At 44.2% G+C, this 14443-nt stretch overlaps 1 protein-coding gene across 2 annotated transcripts in view; it reads left to right on the top strand.

Annotated features, from left to right (window-relative positions):
- ccnd2a (cyclin D2, a) overlaps positions 1–12017 on the top strand; it is a 183844-nt gene extending 171827 nt beyond the window's left edge. For both annotated transcript variants that reach the window (XM_050074284.1, XM_050074283.1), the window contains 2 exons: positions 1368–1516; positions 7693–12017. In XM_050074284.1, coding sequence (XP_049930241.1) covers positions 1368–1516; positions 7693–7866 — 323 coding nt within the window. In that variant the 3' untranslated portion in view covers positions 7867–12017. The remainder of the gene's footprint in view (positions 1–1367; positions 1517–7692) is intronic.
- The last annotated feature ends 2426 nt before the right edge of the window (positions 12018–14443 follow it).

Genomic DNA, 14443 nt, shown 5'->3' with positions numbered 1-14443 from the left:
CCCATAGGTGGCCCAGGAACAGAGGAATACTTGTGGGGCGGGGGGGGGTGGATGGGAGGCAGGAGGTGAGGGTCACTGGAGGGCGACTCTTTTCTTCTTCCAAAACCTCACAAGAGTCTGGACACAGACTTGAGAGTGATGTGCATCAGACTTGTCTGCCCCCTCTCCTCTCCACCAAGCCCACCACCTTTCCTTCTTTTCTCCTTGTCGCCATTCTGTCCATCCCTCCTTCTTCATCTTCCTCCCCCCGTCGACCCCCGGTCCCCCCGTCCAGCCACACTCTTTGTCCAGCCTGTCTCTCTGAATTGGTATCAGCAGAGAGGGGATGGATGCTGTGTCTCTCAATTGGGTGAAATGAGGTGATGACTCTGGACAATGGAGTCACACTCTTCTGCCTTCCCTCTCGCAGGCCCGCCACTCTATTAATATGCTAAAAGATAGGAGGACCGCCAATGCAAACCACTGCCTGTTGTAGCAACAAAGACTGGGGCATGTGTGCCATTCACTGGCCCCATCTAAGCAGGCCATGTGTTGTCCAAAAAGAAAGGTAGAAGTTGAGCAAGACATAAAGAGAGAATAGAGAAAGGAGTGAGTGTGTGTGTGTGTGTGTGTGTGTGTGTGTGTGTGTGTCTGTGAAGAGAAAAACTTTCTCTCTCCCTGTCGGTCTGTCTCCCTTGCTCTCTCTCTCCCCCTGTATGCCAGTTGCCTTGCCTTTTCGGGCTTCTGGCCCGTTCACAAGCTGTCTCATTTGCATTATGAATGACAGTGAGGGGAGCTAACAAGGTTATTGGTCTTTGAGACGCACGCCTGTGACCACACGTGGAAAAAGGACCTACAGCAGTGAGCATTGGCAGAGGCACTGAGCCTCTTTATTCCTCCCTTTCCAAGCGCTATGGGGCTTTTTTCAGCGAGCACACGATTTACTCAGGAGATGGAAGAAAAGGGGCCGGGCTGGGGAAAGGGGGACTGGGGTGGGGGAGCGGGTGAGGGTGGTTGCTTTTCAGCTCCTTTACAAGCCAAGTGAACCCTCATTATCCAGGCCCCTGGTCATTAGTGAGCGCTGCGTTCAGACCCGGTGCAATAGAGGGATTATTTATTAGCTGACTGCTAGATTACCAAATCATATTGTCTCTGGGAGGGACGTATCTGTACCCTTTTTGTGGAGCATATGCATTGAAAAGTGCAATTTAGAAACCGCACCAGGTGAATAAAGAATCCAGTGTAAATCAGCTGTTTTTGTCATTTATCCACTGAACTAAAGATTTTAGCTCCTTGCTTAACGAAACAATAAATACGTCTTTGTATAATTTACAAATTAATAGCACTGGAGACACATTTGACTCAATTAGTATTTCTTCCTCCAACAGATTTCAGATTCGCCATGTACCCTCCCTCCATGATTGCCACAGGAAGTGTGGGGGCAGCAATCTGCGGCCTACAGCTGGATTCAGCTGACCAGTCACAGTGGGGCGACAGCCTGACAGACCTGCTGGCCAAAATCACAAACACAGAAGTGGTGAGTTTGTTTTATACACTCCTACTCCTCCGTCACATCCACGTTCATTGCAACATATGAACATATATATGTATATTGAATTTTATTTACTCATTTTCCCAAAACAAGAGCTGAGTTTAAATCACTGAAGTGAATTCCAGTGTGGTCTTGTTAGTCAGGGTTTAGCTAAGAGCGTGATACTTGTGTCTGGAAAATTTTGGGGGTGATGTTTCTGAGTAATATGTGAACAGGGAGGAGTAACTGTTGGTATCTCCGCTGACATCAGTTAGGTGTTCACTAATACAATTATTACAGTAAGTCTATGATTCAAAGCTGAATCAGCTGGTGCTGTCGTTTAAAGCTCAGTTTACATTTCCAGTGAAAAACCACAATCAACTCATCTAATTTCCACTAAAACACACAGTTTTACAATCATTTACTGTTAACAAGCAAATTCTTTTTTTCTCCCTCTCTCTACCAGACTTGCAATTTCTGTGAGGGAAAATATCCCTGTTATTTATGTCAAAAGTTAAGAAATGCCACATGTTTGTTGAAGTTGTGTGTTTGCAACAGACAGAAGTTGAAATGTTGAAATGTCACACTCAGATTTGGCTTCTTCACTGGGATTTGGCTTTCCACAAACCCATTTTGGGGGGTTTTACTGCCAATATTTGTCATGAGAAGAAAGAAATAAAAACGAGCATCAATCTACAACTAAGAATGTCTTCATTAAAAGCAGTCCTGAACTGAACTGCATCGGTTTATCTGCAGTCTCATCTGGCATACACTTGACTGGACTGTGAGGTAGCATGTGGCAGGTTTTCCTCTCCATCAGTCTGGTCAGGCTGCTCAGGCCCCCCTCATATAAAGAATCCTCTAAATCGAGCCAGGTTGAGAGCATATACAGTATGCTCTGTCGCTGACAGGAATGCTGGCCAGGCCGTTGTGTGGCTGTCTGGGTACAGTGAATGTTGCGGTGGTGGGTGAGTTGAGTCCAAACACAGGCAGGGCCTCCACTGACTCTGAGATGCCTGGCTTTCATCACGCAGATGGGAGAGGGCTTCAGCTTGCTATAGCTCACTGTGAGGGTGAGTAGGTGGGCAAAGCCACAGAGGGTAAGGAGAGTGAGACTGTGAGGTGATAAGTCAATTGAAATTATTCTTTATTCGTCTCTTTAGGGGAATTAGTCTTCTGCATTTGATCCATCCTAACTATTCAGAAGCAGTGTGCAGCCGCAGCGCAGTGCCCAGGGACCAGCTCCAGGTCTGAGGCCACTGCCTTGGCAGGAGTACCCCTAATACCAAACATGATGAAAGAGGCTTTTAGTTAGTAATGATTCAAACATGAACATTTTGAGTTCATGTGTGCTCAGTGCGCAGGGAGCAGATGAAAGGACATGACACGAACCCCAAGCCTCAGCCCTGGTATGTTCTTTCCCAAAAGGAGGCAAAGTAGGAGGAGGGGGTGGAAGAAAGCTGTTGAAGTGTGAAAAGGACACTGAGGGAGGGGGTCATGCCTCCCTCGCGACAATCAGCCCTCTCTCGTCTCCTCCTATGGTCCATAATGCAGCACTGCTGGAAAGCATGGCTCCCTCTGGTGAGAGCTGTGTGAAGTCTCGCTCAGCAGCTGAGGAAAAACAAATAGCTGACCTCAGCAGCACAGGGCCTCAGTGTGTTTAGGCTGCAAGGTCTTAGACTTGAGGGAATTAAGTCGCTCTGTGTCTCTGTGATCAACTCTTCACATTCCTGGATTCAGACAAGCCATGGCTCGCAGTAAACACGGGAGGCAAAGCAGAGGGCACCCTTCCTAATTCAACATATATGAGAGGCTTTAGTATAAACTGCTGAGAAGCCAGCCAACACTAAACACATACAGAATATTTTGGTTTATAAAGTTACTTAAGCACTTACATCAGACTTGTGCACCACTTGTTATACAATGTATGAAGCACAGCCTAATGACAGAAGCCCAGAAGTACTTGTCAGCATTAATAAGTGGCTTGAGCGCTCTTTACACTGTTTGTCACTGATTGAGCTGTTTGGCTTTCATGCGCAAAAAAAGAGGAAATGGTGATCACTGACTGTGTCATTTTAACACTTACCCTACCTTCTTTTCCCAAAAGCTCAACCACTTTATACGTCAATTTAATACCCAAGGGTCACCTCAACCTCAATTTCGGCTGCAGTCATCAGGGTGGTGGTACAAACCTGAGTCTAAATGTGTACACATAACATACTGTATTTGGTTTTGGCAGGCTGTGTAGAGGCCCGGCAAGATGGTAGAGCAGCGTCTCGTAGCCAGCCGGCCAAAGAGCCAGGCAAAATATGAAGGCAAAGCAAGTTCCACCAACCTCTGCAGCTGCTGCTGCCAACAGCATCATGGCCAACGCCACCCCCCTGGCACCCTGCTGGCATCTGTGGTATCCAGAAGCTGTGGTTTTCCAGTGGAAATGTGATAGGGCCAAGTCACCGTCTTGGGCCGCTGGAGAATGTGTGTAGCCCCACATACACCTGGTGTGGCCAAGAGGGGCTCTCTGTTAGGGACAGCAGACGGGGCTGTGCGCCTGAGAGCCAAGCCATAATGTGCAGAGAGAAAATATGAAATTTGTGGGAATGTGTTGAGCTTCAAGTGGGAAGCTGATCAGCTGTGACTCCCCTAAAGAGCTCAGGTCATCTGTAGTGACAGTAAGAGAGCTGGAATAAAATTTAGACACACAGTACATGAAGGCCAAGCGTGTAGAGCTTCCTTTTATTCTTGAATGATAAAACAGGAAGTAGAGGGTAAAGAAGCACGAGGGTTAAAGACCACCACTTCCTAGATTTTATCGTTTGAGTCGATTTCTCTCAGTCTCTCATTCATCTTTTTTTTTTTTTTCGGTCAGGGTCACACACTAAGACACCGGAAACATGTTTTCCTTTTCCTCCTGCTTTCATTCCTCTTTTTTAATCACTCTGGTTTTCCTTGTGGCCTAAATATCACTGAGATAGTCTCATACAAGTTGCACGATAGATGAATATGAAATTGAAATGTGATTTTTCCTAGGGAGGAATTCAACAGCAGTGTGTGTTGGAGCAAGCATGCTTGCAACAAAGATGCATTTATTAAGAAAGATTATCTCTATTAACACAGCCTGTGGCGTCACCGCTTGTGGTGTTTCGGCATGCAGGCTAAAGAAAGAGAAAGGTCACATTTTCTATTGTAACTTGTGGAAATTCAAGTCATGCGGTGACTCTTATTTCCAGTGTCAGCCTCCGGATATTTTGTTTTAAGATTCCCTGAGATCCGTAGTGTGTGTCTGCCTGTGTGTTTGTTTCAGCTGTCTGACCACCAAGTCCTCCCAGAGTAGCTAACACTGTCTTGTGTGGTACAGTCAGCAGTTAAAACACATTCCATGGCTTCACACATTTCTTCCTTTTGGTTTTGTCTGTCTGCACGACTTCCCCCCTACCGCCAGTGTCACAAAGGCTGCCCAGGGATAATGTGCATGCCTTGATTTGTCAGAAAGACAGATTGTTGCAGTATGATGTATGTTTGAGGTGGGGCAGATGGAGGGCAGTTAACGACAAGGGAGGATCTGAGGTGGTTATGTGTTTTCCGGGTTGAGGCTACAAAATAAGATGCTTCAGTATAGCGCTACCTCCCATGGCCAACTTATTCAGTGCTGTTGGCCCCCTCAGTATCCAAGTACCTAGAGCTTCTCTGAAAACAGTATTGGTGTTTCCAGTAGTCACACATTGAAGTCATTAAAGTTTCTCGAATAAAGCCCATGGGGCTTGGCATGGGATCCGAACTGCTGCTCTAAAGTGCAGCAAAGACGGGGGGGAGAATGTCTTTTAAGAAGTAAAGGCGTGCATTCTTGCGGTAAGACACAGGCAGTTCCTTTACATGTTCTTCGCTTTACTTAATTTTCTCACAGGAATTGAGATTTTATGACCAATGGGGCACATGTTGGTGGGAAGATTTTGTGTGTGTGTGAGCGTGCACACACCCATGTTAGCGGCCGGCCTCTGGAGGAGATTAAGGGACAGACGCTGGTCGGGTTTCCTCCACGTCAGACCCATTGCCGAGGGAAAACGTTCTCCCAGAGGCACCCAGCCCAGACTAGTCCAACCTCCTCAACATCAAATCATTCTTCATGGATCGTGACCCAAAAAACTCTCAAACTAATCACAAGTCGATGCTGGAGAACTCAAAATAAAAGAGATGTCAAGACAAAAATGACTTCATGCAGACTTCAGATATCAGCAAAACCCCTCTAGGCTGAGTCATTTTGTCAGAGGTCATGCAATATAATAGAACTCTTAGTCTTCTTGTAGATTCAGATTGCAAAGAAATCCTCCCTAACACTGTACACAGTACAGGATGCCAACAAATCACTGCTCTAAAAAGTTGCGTCAGTGTCAAAAACTCATGTAGTTTCCCGTCGACAACACGGTACAACTCACCCTGCAGTGTGTCACGCCTTTTGACCTTTGACACCGTGACCCTCAGTCACTCACCCGTGTGTTGCCGAAGAGCAATTCTGATGTGAGTGAGGCCTCAGTTCTTGTTTCATCAAGGCCCAGCGGCACCCGAAGCTTTAATACAGGCTCAAACTGTGGCCCATCAGGTTTAAATTAGCTGTAAATTTCTAAAGAATGTTTCCCCAGCTCCACAAGCAGTACACTTTCACCCATCCCTCCGGCCGTGGGGCGCTCTCAGTCATGTTTCCCACAGATGCCTGGTGCTTTAAGGCAGGGGGTTATGCGTGTGTGTGTGTGTGTGTGTGTGTGTGTGTGTGTGTGTGTATGTGTGTGTGTAGAGCTGAAAAGCGACTCTGCCTCAGTTGTGCTATAGCATTTCACCACCAGAGAGCAGTGTTGACGCCCTATTAGCTCTTTCAGACAGGAACTTTCATATTTGTCCTGTTGCAGCAGCTCTTACTTCTGAAAATCTTTTTTCTACGTAATTCCTCACTCAAAAACAGTTTGACCTTTCTCTCACGCTCCTGCTAACAACCCATTAAGCACCGCTCTCCCCTTTACTAGCCCCCCTCCCCGTCTTCTTCTCCCCAGTCAGTTGCTCTCTCTTCCTGCGCTGCGCTGTCCCCTCTGTCAACCCTCCATCAGGGAAGGATATGAGGGCTCAGCGCTCTTGAGAGGCTCCTCTCCCAGGTGGATTCTCAGATTGCCACGGCGGCCTTTGATGGTGAAAGGCGAGCCGGCCAGGTCTCGGATGGATCCCCCGCAGGCAGGCAGGCAGGCACACAGACTGGCTCTCGTTAAAAAAGCACCACCTTTGTGTTCCCACAGGAGGTGGATGTAATTAACATAGCTTTAGTACTACCTGTGTTTTCAGCCCGCCGTTGTCAAGGCTACTTCTGTTTGGGTTTTGTGTGTGTTTGGGAATGGCGGAGGTGGTGGGATAGGTGGGTGGTTGGATGGGGGAGGCAGTGGTGTGCATGCGCGGGTGTGCGCGTGTTAATGCATATATGTGCGTACGTGCACATGAGCACTATAGGGGTGGTGTTCAGTTCACAACCCTGGTGGGCTGATGTAATGCTTGGGTCTGGTCCGTGTCTGTGCTCAGCCTTGGCAGTAGCTGGAGCAGCTAGAAAGTCGTGGTCATTTAAAACCCCTGGCCTACACTGCTCAGGGGCCCCTCTGCTGCCTCACCAGGGGCCCCTGTTTCTCATGCATTGACTAAAGTTTTCAGATTGCTCTTGCTGCTTGTGATGATAGTTGCAGAAACCAATTTCCTCACTGAGCAATCGTGGTACTTTATCTTTTGATAAAGAGCCTTTAAGCTTCATTATCAGCTTCTGTTGTAGTTCCCACTACGATAGGTGTCACCAGTGCCACATTTTGTCACGATGACACACACACAGAGACTCACGAGGTAAAAAACGATACAAGCCGTTGTGACATTGCTGCAGCTGATAAAAAAGTTGTTTGCTCCTATATTAAACTGTAATGTCGTACTCTCTGAGTGACAAAAATCTGCCAATATGATGAGATAATTGATTCTTTCAGTTTTTTCAGGTGTCAAACAAAGCAAAAAGAGGGTGATCAGTCCTCTTCTATGTCAAAACGGACACTTGAACATTCAAGAAAGTTTAACCGACTTGATCTGGAAATTAGAGCAACTTCCTGCCCCCATTTGCAGATTAAAATGTATATATTTTTACAGCTTGTCCTCTCTCTTTTGTTGCATTGCAGGATGTTCTCAAAGAGTGCCAGGAGCAGATTGAGCGCGTGTTGGTGAGCAGCCTGCGCGAGGGGCGACAGCAGCAGCAGCAGCAACAGCAGACACAGAGAGGCCCCAGCGGGAAAGGCCTGGACGAGCTGGATCAATCCTCCACCCCGACAGACGTCCGCGATGTAAACTTGTGAACCACCAGAGGGCGTCGTTGCACAGGATTTACAACAACAAAAAATCATCATGAAAAAAAAAACCCCTCAATTTTGTTAAAAGCAGAAAAAAAAGAACAAAAGAACAAAAAATGTTAAAAACACAAGCCCTTTAAAAGAAAAAGAACAATGCTTGCTAGTTTTTTATTTGTAGATTTTCTGTTCTTCAAGTCCAAAACACCTACCCACGAAATAGATTTTCTGTGATGTTCTTGTCTAAAAGCAACGCATTTGATACAAGATGAAGCTCTGTGGTGCCTTGGATATACAGAAGGGAAGCCAATCATATTTGCATTCTGCCTTTGATTGTATAGTATGATCTTTAAGTTATATTTTAACCATAGCTTGATAATGAGGCTCTTATGTTAGAAGTTGTGGAAACCATTCAGAAAACTGCATACATGGGATCACAGTGGGGCTTAAGTTTTTTTTTTTCTGTTTTGTTTAATATGAGTATTATCACTATTACGTTTGTGGCTGGTGTAAGAGAGGACGAGATCTCCCATCAGAAGAGACAGACAGAAGAAGCCGTGAGAACATTATGCTAAAAGTTGGTGGGTCCCAATTCCAGGGAACAGGCAGGATGATAATAATTATTGGTAGTATTAGTAATTATTATAATTAATATTATTATTGGACATATTTTTGGAACTCAGTAGTAGAGATCAATAAGCTCCTTTTGTCAGGCTGCTTGTGTGCGTCAGTGTTGGGGTGCAGTCTGCAAGCGTGTGTGTTTGTATGTGAGTATGCCAGTTTGCATGCATGCCTGTATGTGTGTTTGTGTGTGTGTTGTGTGTGGTATGTGTGGTGTATGAATGCTTCATGTGATCCTGTATCTATATTAGCAGTGTGCATTCAATGGTGTGAGGCAGTCGTAGATTTACGGTTCTTTGTTAAAAGACGATGGAGCGAGCGAAGGTTACACACACTTTGTCCGTCAGTATAACAGGGCATCTATGCGATATCACTGCCTTCATGCATTAACAATGTGTCATGGTTCATTGTTGGCCAACAATAAACTATGACCGAGACAGAGAAAGACTTAGTGAAGGAGGACATGGGCGAAGGGGCCGTCACATAGAGCCCCTTTATCTGTCTAAGAGCATTTTTCCCGAGGTGTCTCGCCTCACACTCAGAGGTCATGTGAGGTGTTTGTTTATTACTGCCATTCTGTTAATGAAATATTACAGATACTTCATTTTTTTTCACGTTGTTACAATATGGTGTTTCTTAAGTTGTGAAAGGCTGCTTTGAGTCTGGAGAGTACTAATGACCTCCCATATGTGCAGTGTGTATGGCACATGTGCAAACAAGAGAGGACGATGTCTTGGAAGAAAGTAAGGCTGGAGGATGTCGGACTCCTCCATGTTAATTAGCAGGGAGGGAACAGGGTGTGGCGTGAGAAGACTTAGAAAGAGAGGGACAGTTTGCAACTAAGAAGTCACTGTGGAACTGTGGAAGGCACATGAGTGCACAGCACAGGATGGTAGGACAGAGAGGATTTTAGTGGTGCAGGAGCATGCTGCTGTGTGGAGGATTTACAGCCCGTGGCTGGAAGATGATAACGAACAAAAGATGCCCAAAGGCCTCACGATGAAACTTTGATATCTGCATATTTGGATGGAATCAACATTCATTTCACATAATGGATGTCTACACCGACTCAGCTAAGTGAACTAAAACGTTCGGGGTTTCCATTTGCATGGAAATGAAATGAGGAACTAAGACTGTACGCTGCCAGATCATGTGAGGATGAACTTTTTTTGGGGTGGGGGGGGTGTAGAGGAGTACAGGATGATAATATACTGTCAATGCATCTGGAGTCCCACATAGGGTTGTTTTTTTTTAGCTCCCCTATATGATTTCAATGGCAAAGCACTTTGAGAACATGCTCCCCAGGAGATAAGTACAATGAAATGCGTTGGGTGGTGATTAGAGGTGAATGGATGTGTTCTTTTATTCCTTGTTAGCCTTTTCTTTGGTTTACTTTGTAGGGCTGGTTTCCCAATTGTCAGACATACCCTTGTCAAGCAAGAGTCAAATTAAAAAAGGCTTTCCACAACTTGCGACGAGAGGACATTCCGATCAGAAAAAAAGAGAGAAAAACAAAAAAAAACATTCCTATTCAAGCAAAGTGCTCGTTGATGGGGAGTCTGACTGTGTTCGAGAATTTGAACAAATCGAAAATGCCAATATGAATCTGAAAATGCCTACACAGAGTTCACTGATCCATGGGTTCTGTTTGATTTTATTTTACATTGTCAAGAAATGAAATATTTGTTTTTACTTGAATTTTTTTTTCTTCATATTTATCTGCGTCACAGCCACAGATAGTCACACAGGGCAGCGATGAGCTACAAGAGAGGGTGGTGGTAACATCCAATATTTGCACATGTTCTTCAGAGGGCAATGAGGTTTGCATTTAAAGACAGAGCAGAGCCTTTGTTCAGAAACCACCTTAACTGATGTGCGTTGCAGTGGTTGGTCAGTTTTCTATGGTGCTGGCTTCAGGCCGATTGTCTGTCAGTGAACACATGTGACCCCTGTGAGCTTTGCTGCTTTGAATCATTGGCAAGGGGGCTCATCAGCCAAACAGACATCAGCACAACACAAGAGACGGATGATTTTTGTTTTGTTTTGTTTTCATGGGACACGTTACTTTGCCAACAGCAAGGTGTCTTCGACTTAATGCTTGAGTTTTTTTTTCATGATGGTATGTGACTTTGCTGAGTGTATGTTTGTCAGACTGAAGAAAAATAAGGGGGATCTAATGTTAAAGTGATGCTTTTCAGTAAAACTTGGCAATTTAATGACACATTTGCCAAAACATCCCCGTCTGAATATTTGATATGACCTCTTCATTTTGCCTCTGTTTGCCTGATGTAAGCTCTCTCCCAAACTTAATGGTTGTGATTTTCTTTCCTGCAATTTATTGTTGCATGTGTTATATATTGAGACCACCTTTTTCAATTTGTGTTTGATATATTTTATGGGGTGACCAGACCCGCAAAAGGGGTTTTTCTAAGATTAAGAGATACTGTATTCCAAAGTGAAGAGAGGACAGAGGAGGAGGTGTGAAGACATCAAGAAAAAAGTGTCAATATTTTTATTGAGTTATTGTTGTCTTTTTGCGCTGCTAAAAGCTATGAATTTGTTTCATTTATACAAAAAATAACATTACCTAGTTGTGATGTGTCACTTGAGTGTGCTGCTATTTTATAAACATTTGTATTATAATATAATTATTTTACTGCTTAAGAGATACATTCAGAGAAAAAAAAAACGAAGTAGATGGTGATAGAAGAACATGAAATGAGTATTCGACTGGAAATGTTCTTTGTACAGTTTGACAGTTTGCTTAGATAGCATGTCTCCTTTCCCCCTTTTTTTATCTTATTTGCTCTCCTTCTTCAGTCACATTCTGCATCAGTGGTATTTCCTATACCTCAGGATTACTGGACAAAATAAAACACAAACAAATCCATCACCTATACCTCTGCAGTTAGGTAGCCTGGAACGGAGGAGATACAATACAGTGGGGGTGGAGGAGGAAAAGCAACAACACATTAACATTTTTGTGGATGATTCCCACTGTTTTAGTGGGGAAACAACTTGCTCAGTGAGATGGGAAACAGGAAATATGCAAGGTTTCCACTTGGACTTAACCTATAGTGGAGGGGGGGCATGACAACATTTCTCCGGGGGTGTTTATTCCGTAGATAGTTCAAGCATGTTCATTTCTGTTCATGTTGGTGCTACATCTGACTTGTTGTGTGCGAGAGAGGGGAAAAATAAACAGCATTCCTATGATGGCCAAAGTACAGTTCTTGCTTTATACAACCACGATCACTCTGAATGTCAGTAAATATGGATTCTGTATGTAAGAAAGACATGTTTTGGTCTGAAATATTGTTTGTGCGCACCATTGTAACTGCCACATAATAATGGGTTGAGCTACACCTGTCATGTCCAACCATAAATATTCTGATATCTGGAAGTTTCAATGGTGCAGATTTCCCTTTGAGTTGCCCCCCCTCCACTATAACTCATATCATGTACCTCAAATGTCTGTTGCACAACCTCTGTTCAATAAACTTCTGCTTTAAAGGGTGTGACACCACATCAGCTCACTATTTCCCACGCCTGTGTTCCTTTTAAGCTGTGTGTCTAATTGTTTCATGATCAGTACAGGAGTGTGTGTGTGTGTGTGTGTGTGTGTGTGTGTGTGTGTTTGTATGAATGAGTGAGTCAGCAATGATACTACAGAGCAAAGTTCAGCTGTAGCACTTAATCACTTGAAAGCCACACAAAGCAGTGATGACGAACGTGGAACCATATGTCTTCCCCAGGCCAGAATGTGAGGAAGAGCAGTTATAAACACTCCCAGTAAATGTGTACATGCAGGAAAAAGGGATGTATTGATTTTCCAGGTCAGTCACATAAATCTGCCAGCAAAAGTTGAGGATATGTGCTGGTGGAGAAAAAGACTCTCGACCACTGACCACAGTTGACTGAGAGACAGACGTGATGGAGAACTTACAGTTTATAGAGATCTGCATGCTGCATAGCCTGTTGACCTCCTGCTGCACTCCTTCTCATTCATCAGGACACATTATAGCTGCTTGCATGGTTTTTGTGGTATGGTGACATATATTATTGAATCTAGTGGTGAGCAAAAAGGATGGTTAGAACTTAGGACACAGATAAAAAATCTGGAAAATCTGGAGAAATGTCACAAATAGAGAAGGACTTCTGTTTCAAAAGAAAGTGTGTCAACATGTGCCCTCTTGTGGCAGCATTAATTCAAGCATAGTTGAGTCATTCACAGATATTATGACCAATAGACTTGTTGCCAACAGGTCTGTTTGTCATGATACTCTCCAAACAAGTCTGTTGGAAAAGAACTTGATGTAAAGTAATAAACTAATGTCAGGCAAGACGTAGCCCAGTAGTACCTTCCTACAACAAGCATGTATGTCTGTTTAGAGAGGGGTCATGCCCTTTCCAGGGGACTGCTCTTAATATTTTTAAGCACTGAGGAAGGACTTGTTTTTTTTTGTTTCGCAGGGGGGCTGGAGCCTATCCCAGCTGACATTGAGCGAGAGGCGGGATACACCCTGGACGGGCCACCAGACTATCACAGGGCTGACACATAGACACAGAAAACCATTCACACTCACACTCACACCCACAGGCAGCATAAGCCCCGGTTTCAACGAACACTTTTGGTATGGTACCTTTGGACCCAAAAGTAACCCTTCAGACATGGTACCTAGACCCTAGCATTTCCATCGTAAACAGTACTTTTAAATGTGGGCGGGGTTGTGGTCACTCACTGCTGCATCCAGCTCTGACTGTATTTCCTCATTACCCATGACACAGATGTAAGTCTGCACCTTGTTTATCGTCCACAGAACGAGGCTGCATGCTGACATGTTCAGAACAAAATCAAACAGGCTGCAGTGAGAGTCTCTCTCCATGGGATATTCAAGAATAGCGGGTTTGTGCATTTAGTCCTTCTAAAGCAAGCTCGGGGGTTTAGTAATGCCAGAGCCAACAGGAACGATGCTCCACAACACTTTCTTTTCCTCCGAGTGAGGATTAGAATATATGCAGTTCACATAACCCAGTCAAAATTAATATATTTAAACGCTTGAAGATCCACTCATTACTAAAAGTGTCTGTCCTATAAAAACTAAAGTAATGGTCAAAGTTGTCACAGTGAACTTTAAGGTGTGTTGACTGAGTCATGACCATCAACTCATGCGTTGAGTAACATTACAAGTTAACATTCCACCGTGACTGTCACCGGCAGTCGACCCAGTGAATTAAGTTATTTTTCTCTCAAACTCCAGCTGCTGCAACCTTCCATTTTATAGTTAAAGTCTACTAATAAAACAGTATGAACATTAGTTAGTTAGTTAGTTAATTAGTAGTTACATAAGACTCAAAACCAGCCACAACTCAGCCCTGAGCAAAGTGACTGTTCACTATTGACCATTTGACTGACTGCAGTGTTCACAGCTCCACCTTTTAGTGTCAGATCTGTGTGTTCGGTACCCCAGCAGAAGGGCTACCAAAAATCGATACCATCCACAACTTCTCACAGTAGAAACAGGAATTAAGCATAGGCTACTGAACCTAACCTGCATGTCTTTGGTCTGTGGGAAGAGAGACTCCCCTTGACACAGGGAGAACATGCAAACTTTACACAAATGGACTAGTCAATGAGTTCAAAACCCAACCCTTGCCGTGAGGCAACAGTGCTAACCACTGCACCACCACTATATTTTATTCATTTTAAATACCTCCTGAACCCCAAATCCCCAAACAAAAAACAAAACAAAATTATCATTGGATTTTCGATTTACGGTTACTAAACACCTCATGGGGGAAAAGAAAAATCATTTAAAAAACTATGGTTATTTATGGTGGATTTAGTGGTGCATGGTGTAGCCTATTTATGGTGCTCAGGGAGGCTCAAGGTTAAATTAATAATTAAATAAATAAAACGAAGTCACACCGAAGCCACGCCCCTTTAGATAAGTAGAGCACAGTC

Source organism: Epinephelus moara, chromosome 20 (genome assembly GCF_006386435.1).
Source record: "Epinephelus moara isolate mb chromosome 20, YSFRI_EMoa_1.0, whole genome shotgun sequence".
Lineage (NCBI taxonomy): Eukaryota > Metazoa > Chordata > Actinopteri > Perciformes > Serranidae > Epinephelus > Epinephelus moara.
Note: the sequence above shows the minus strand (reverse complement) of the source record. Positions and strands in the feature narration are given on the sequence as shown.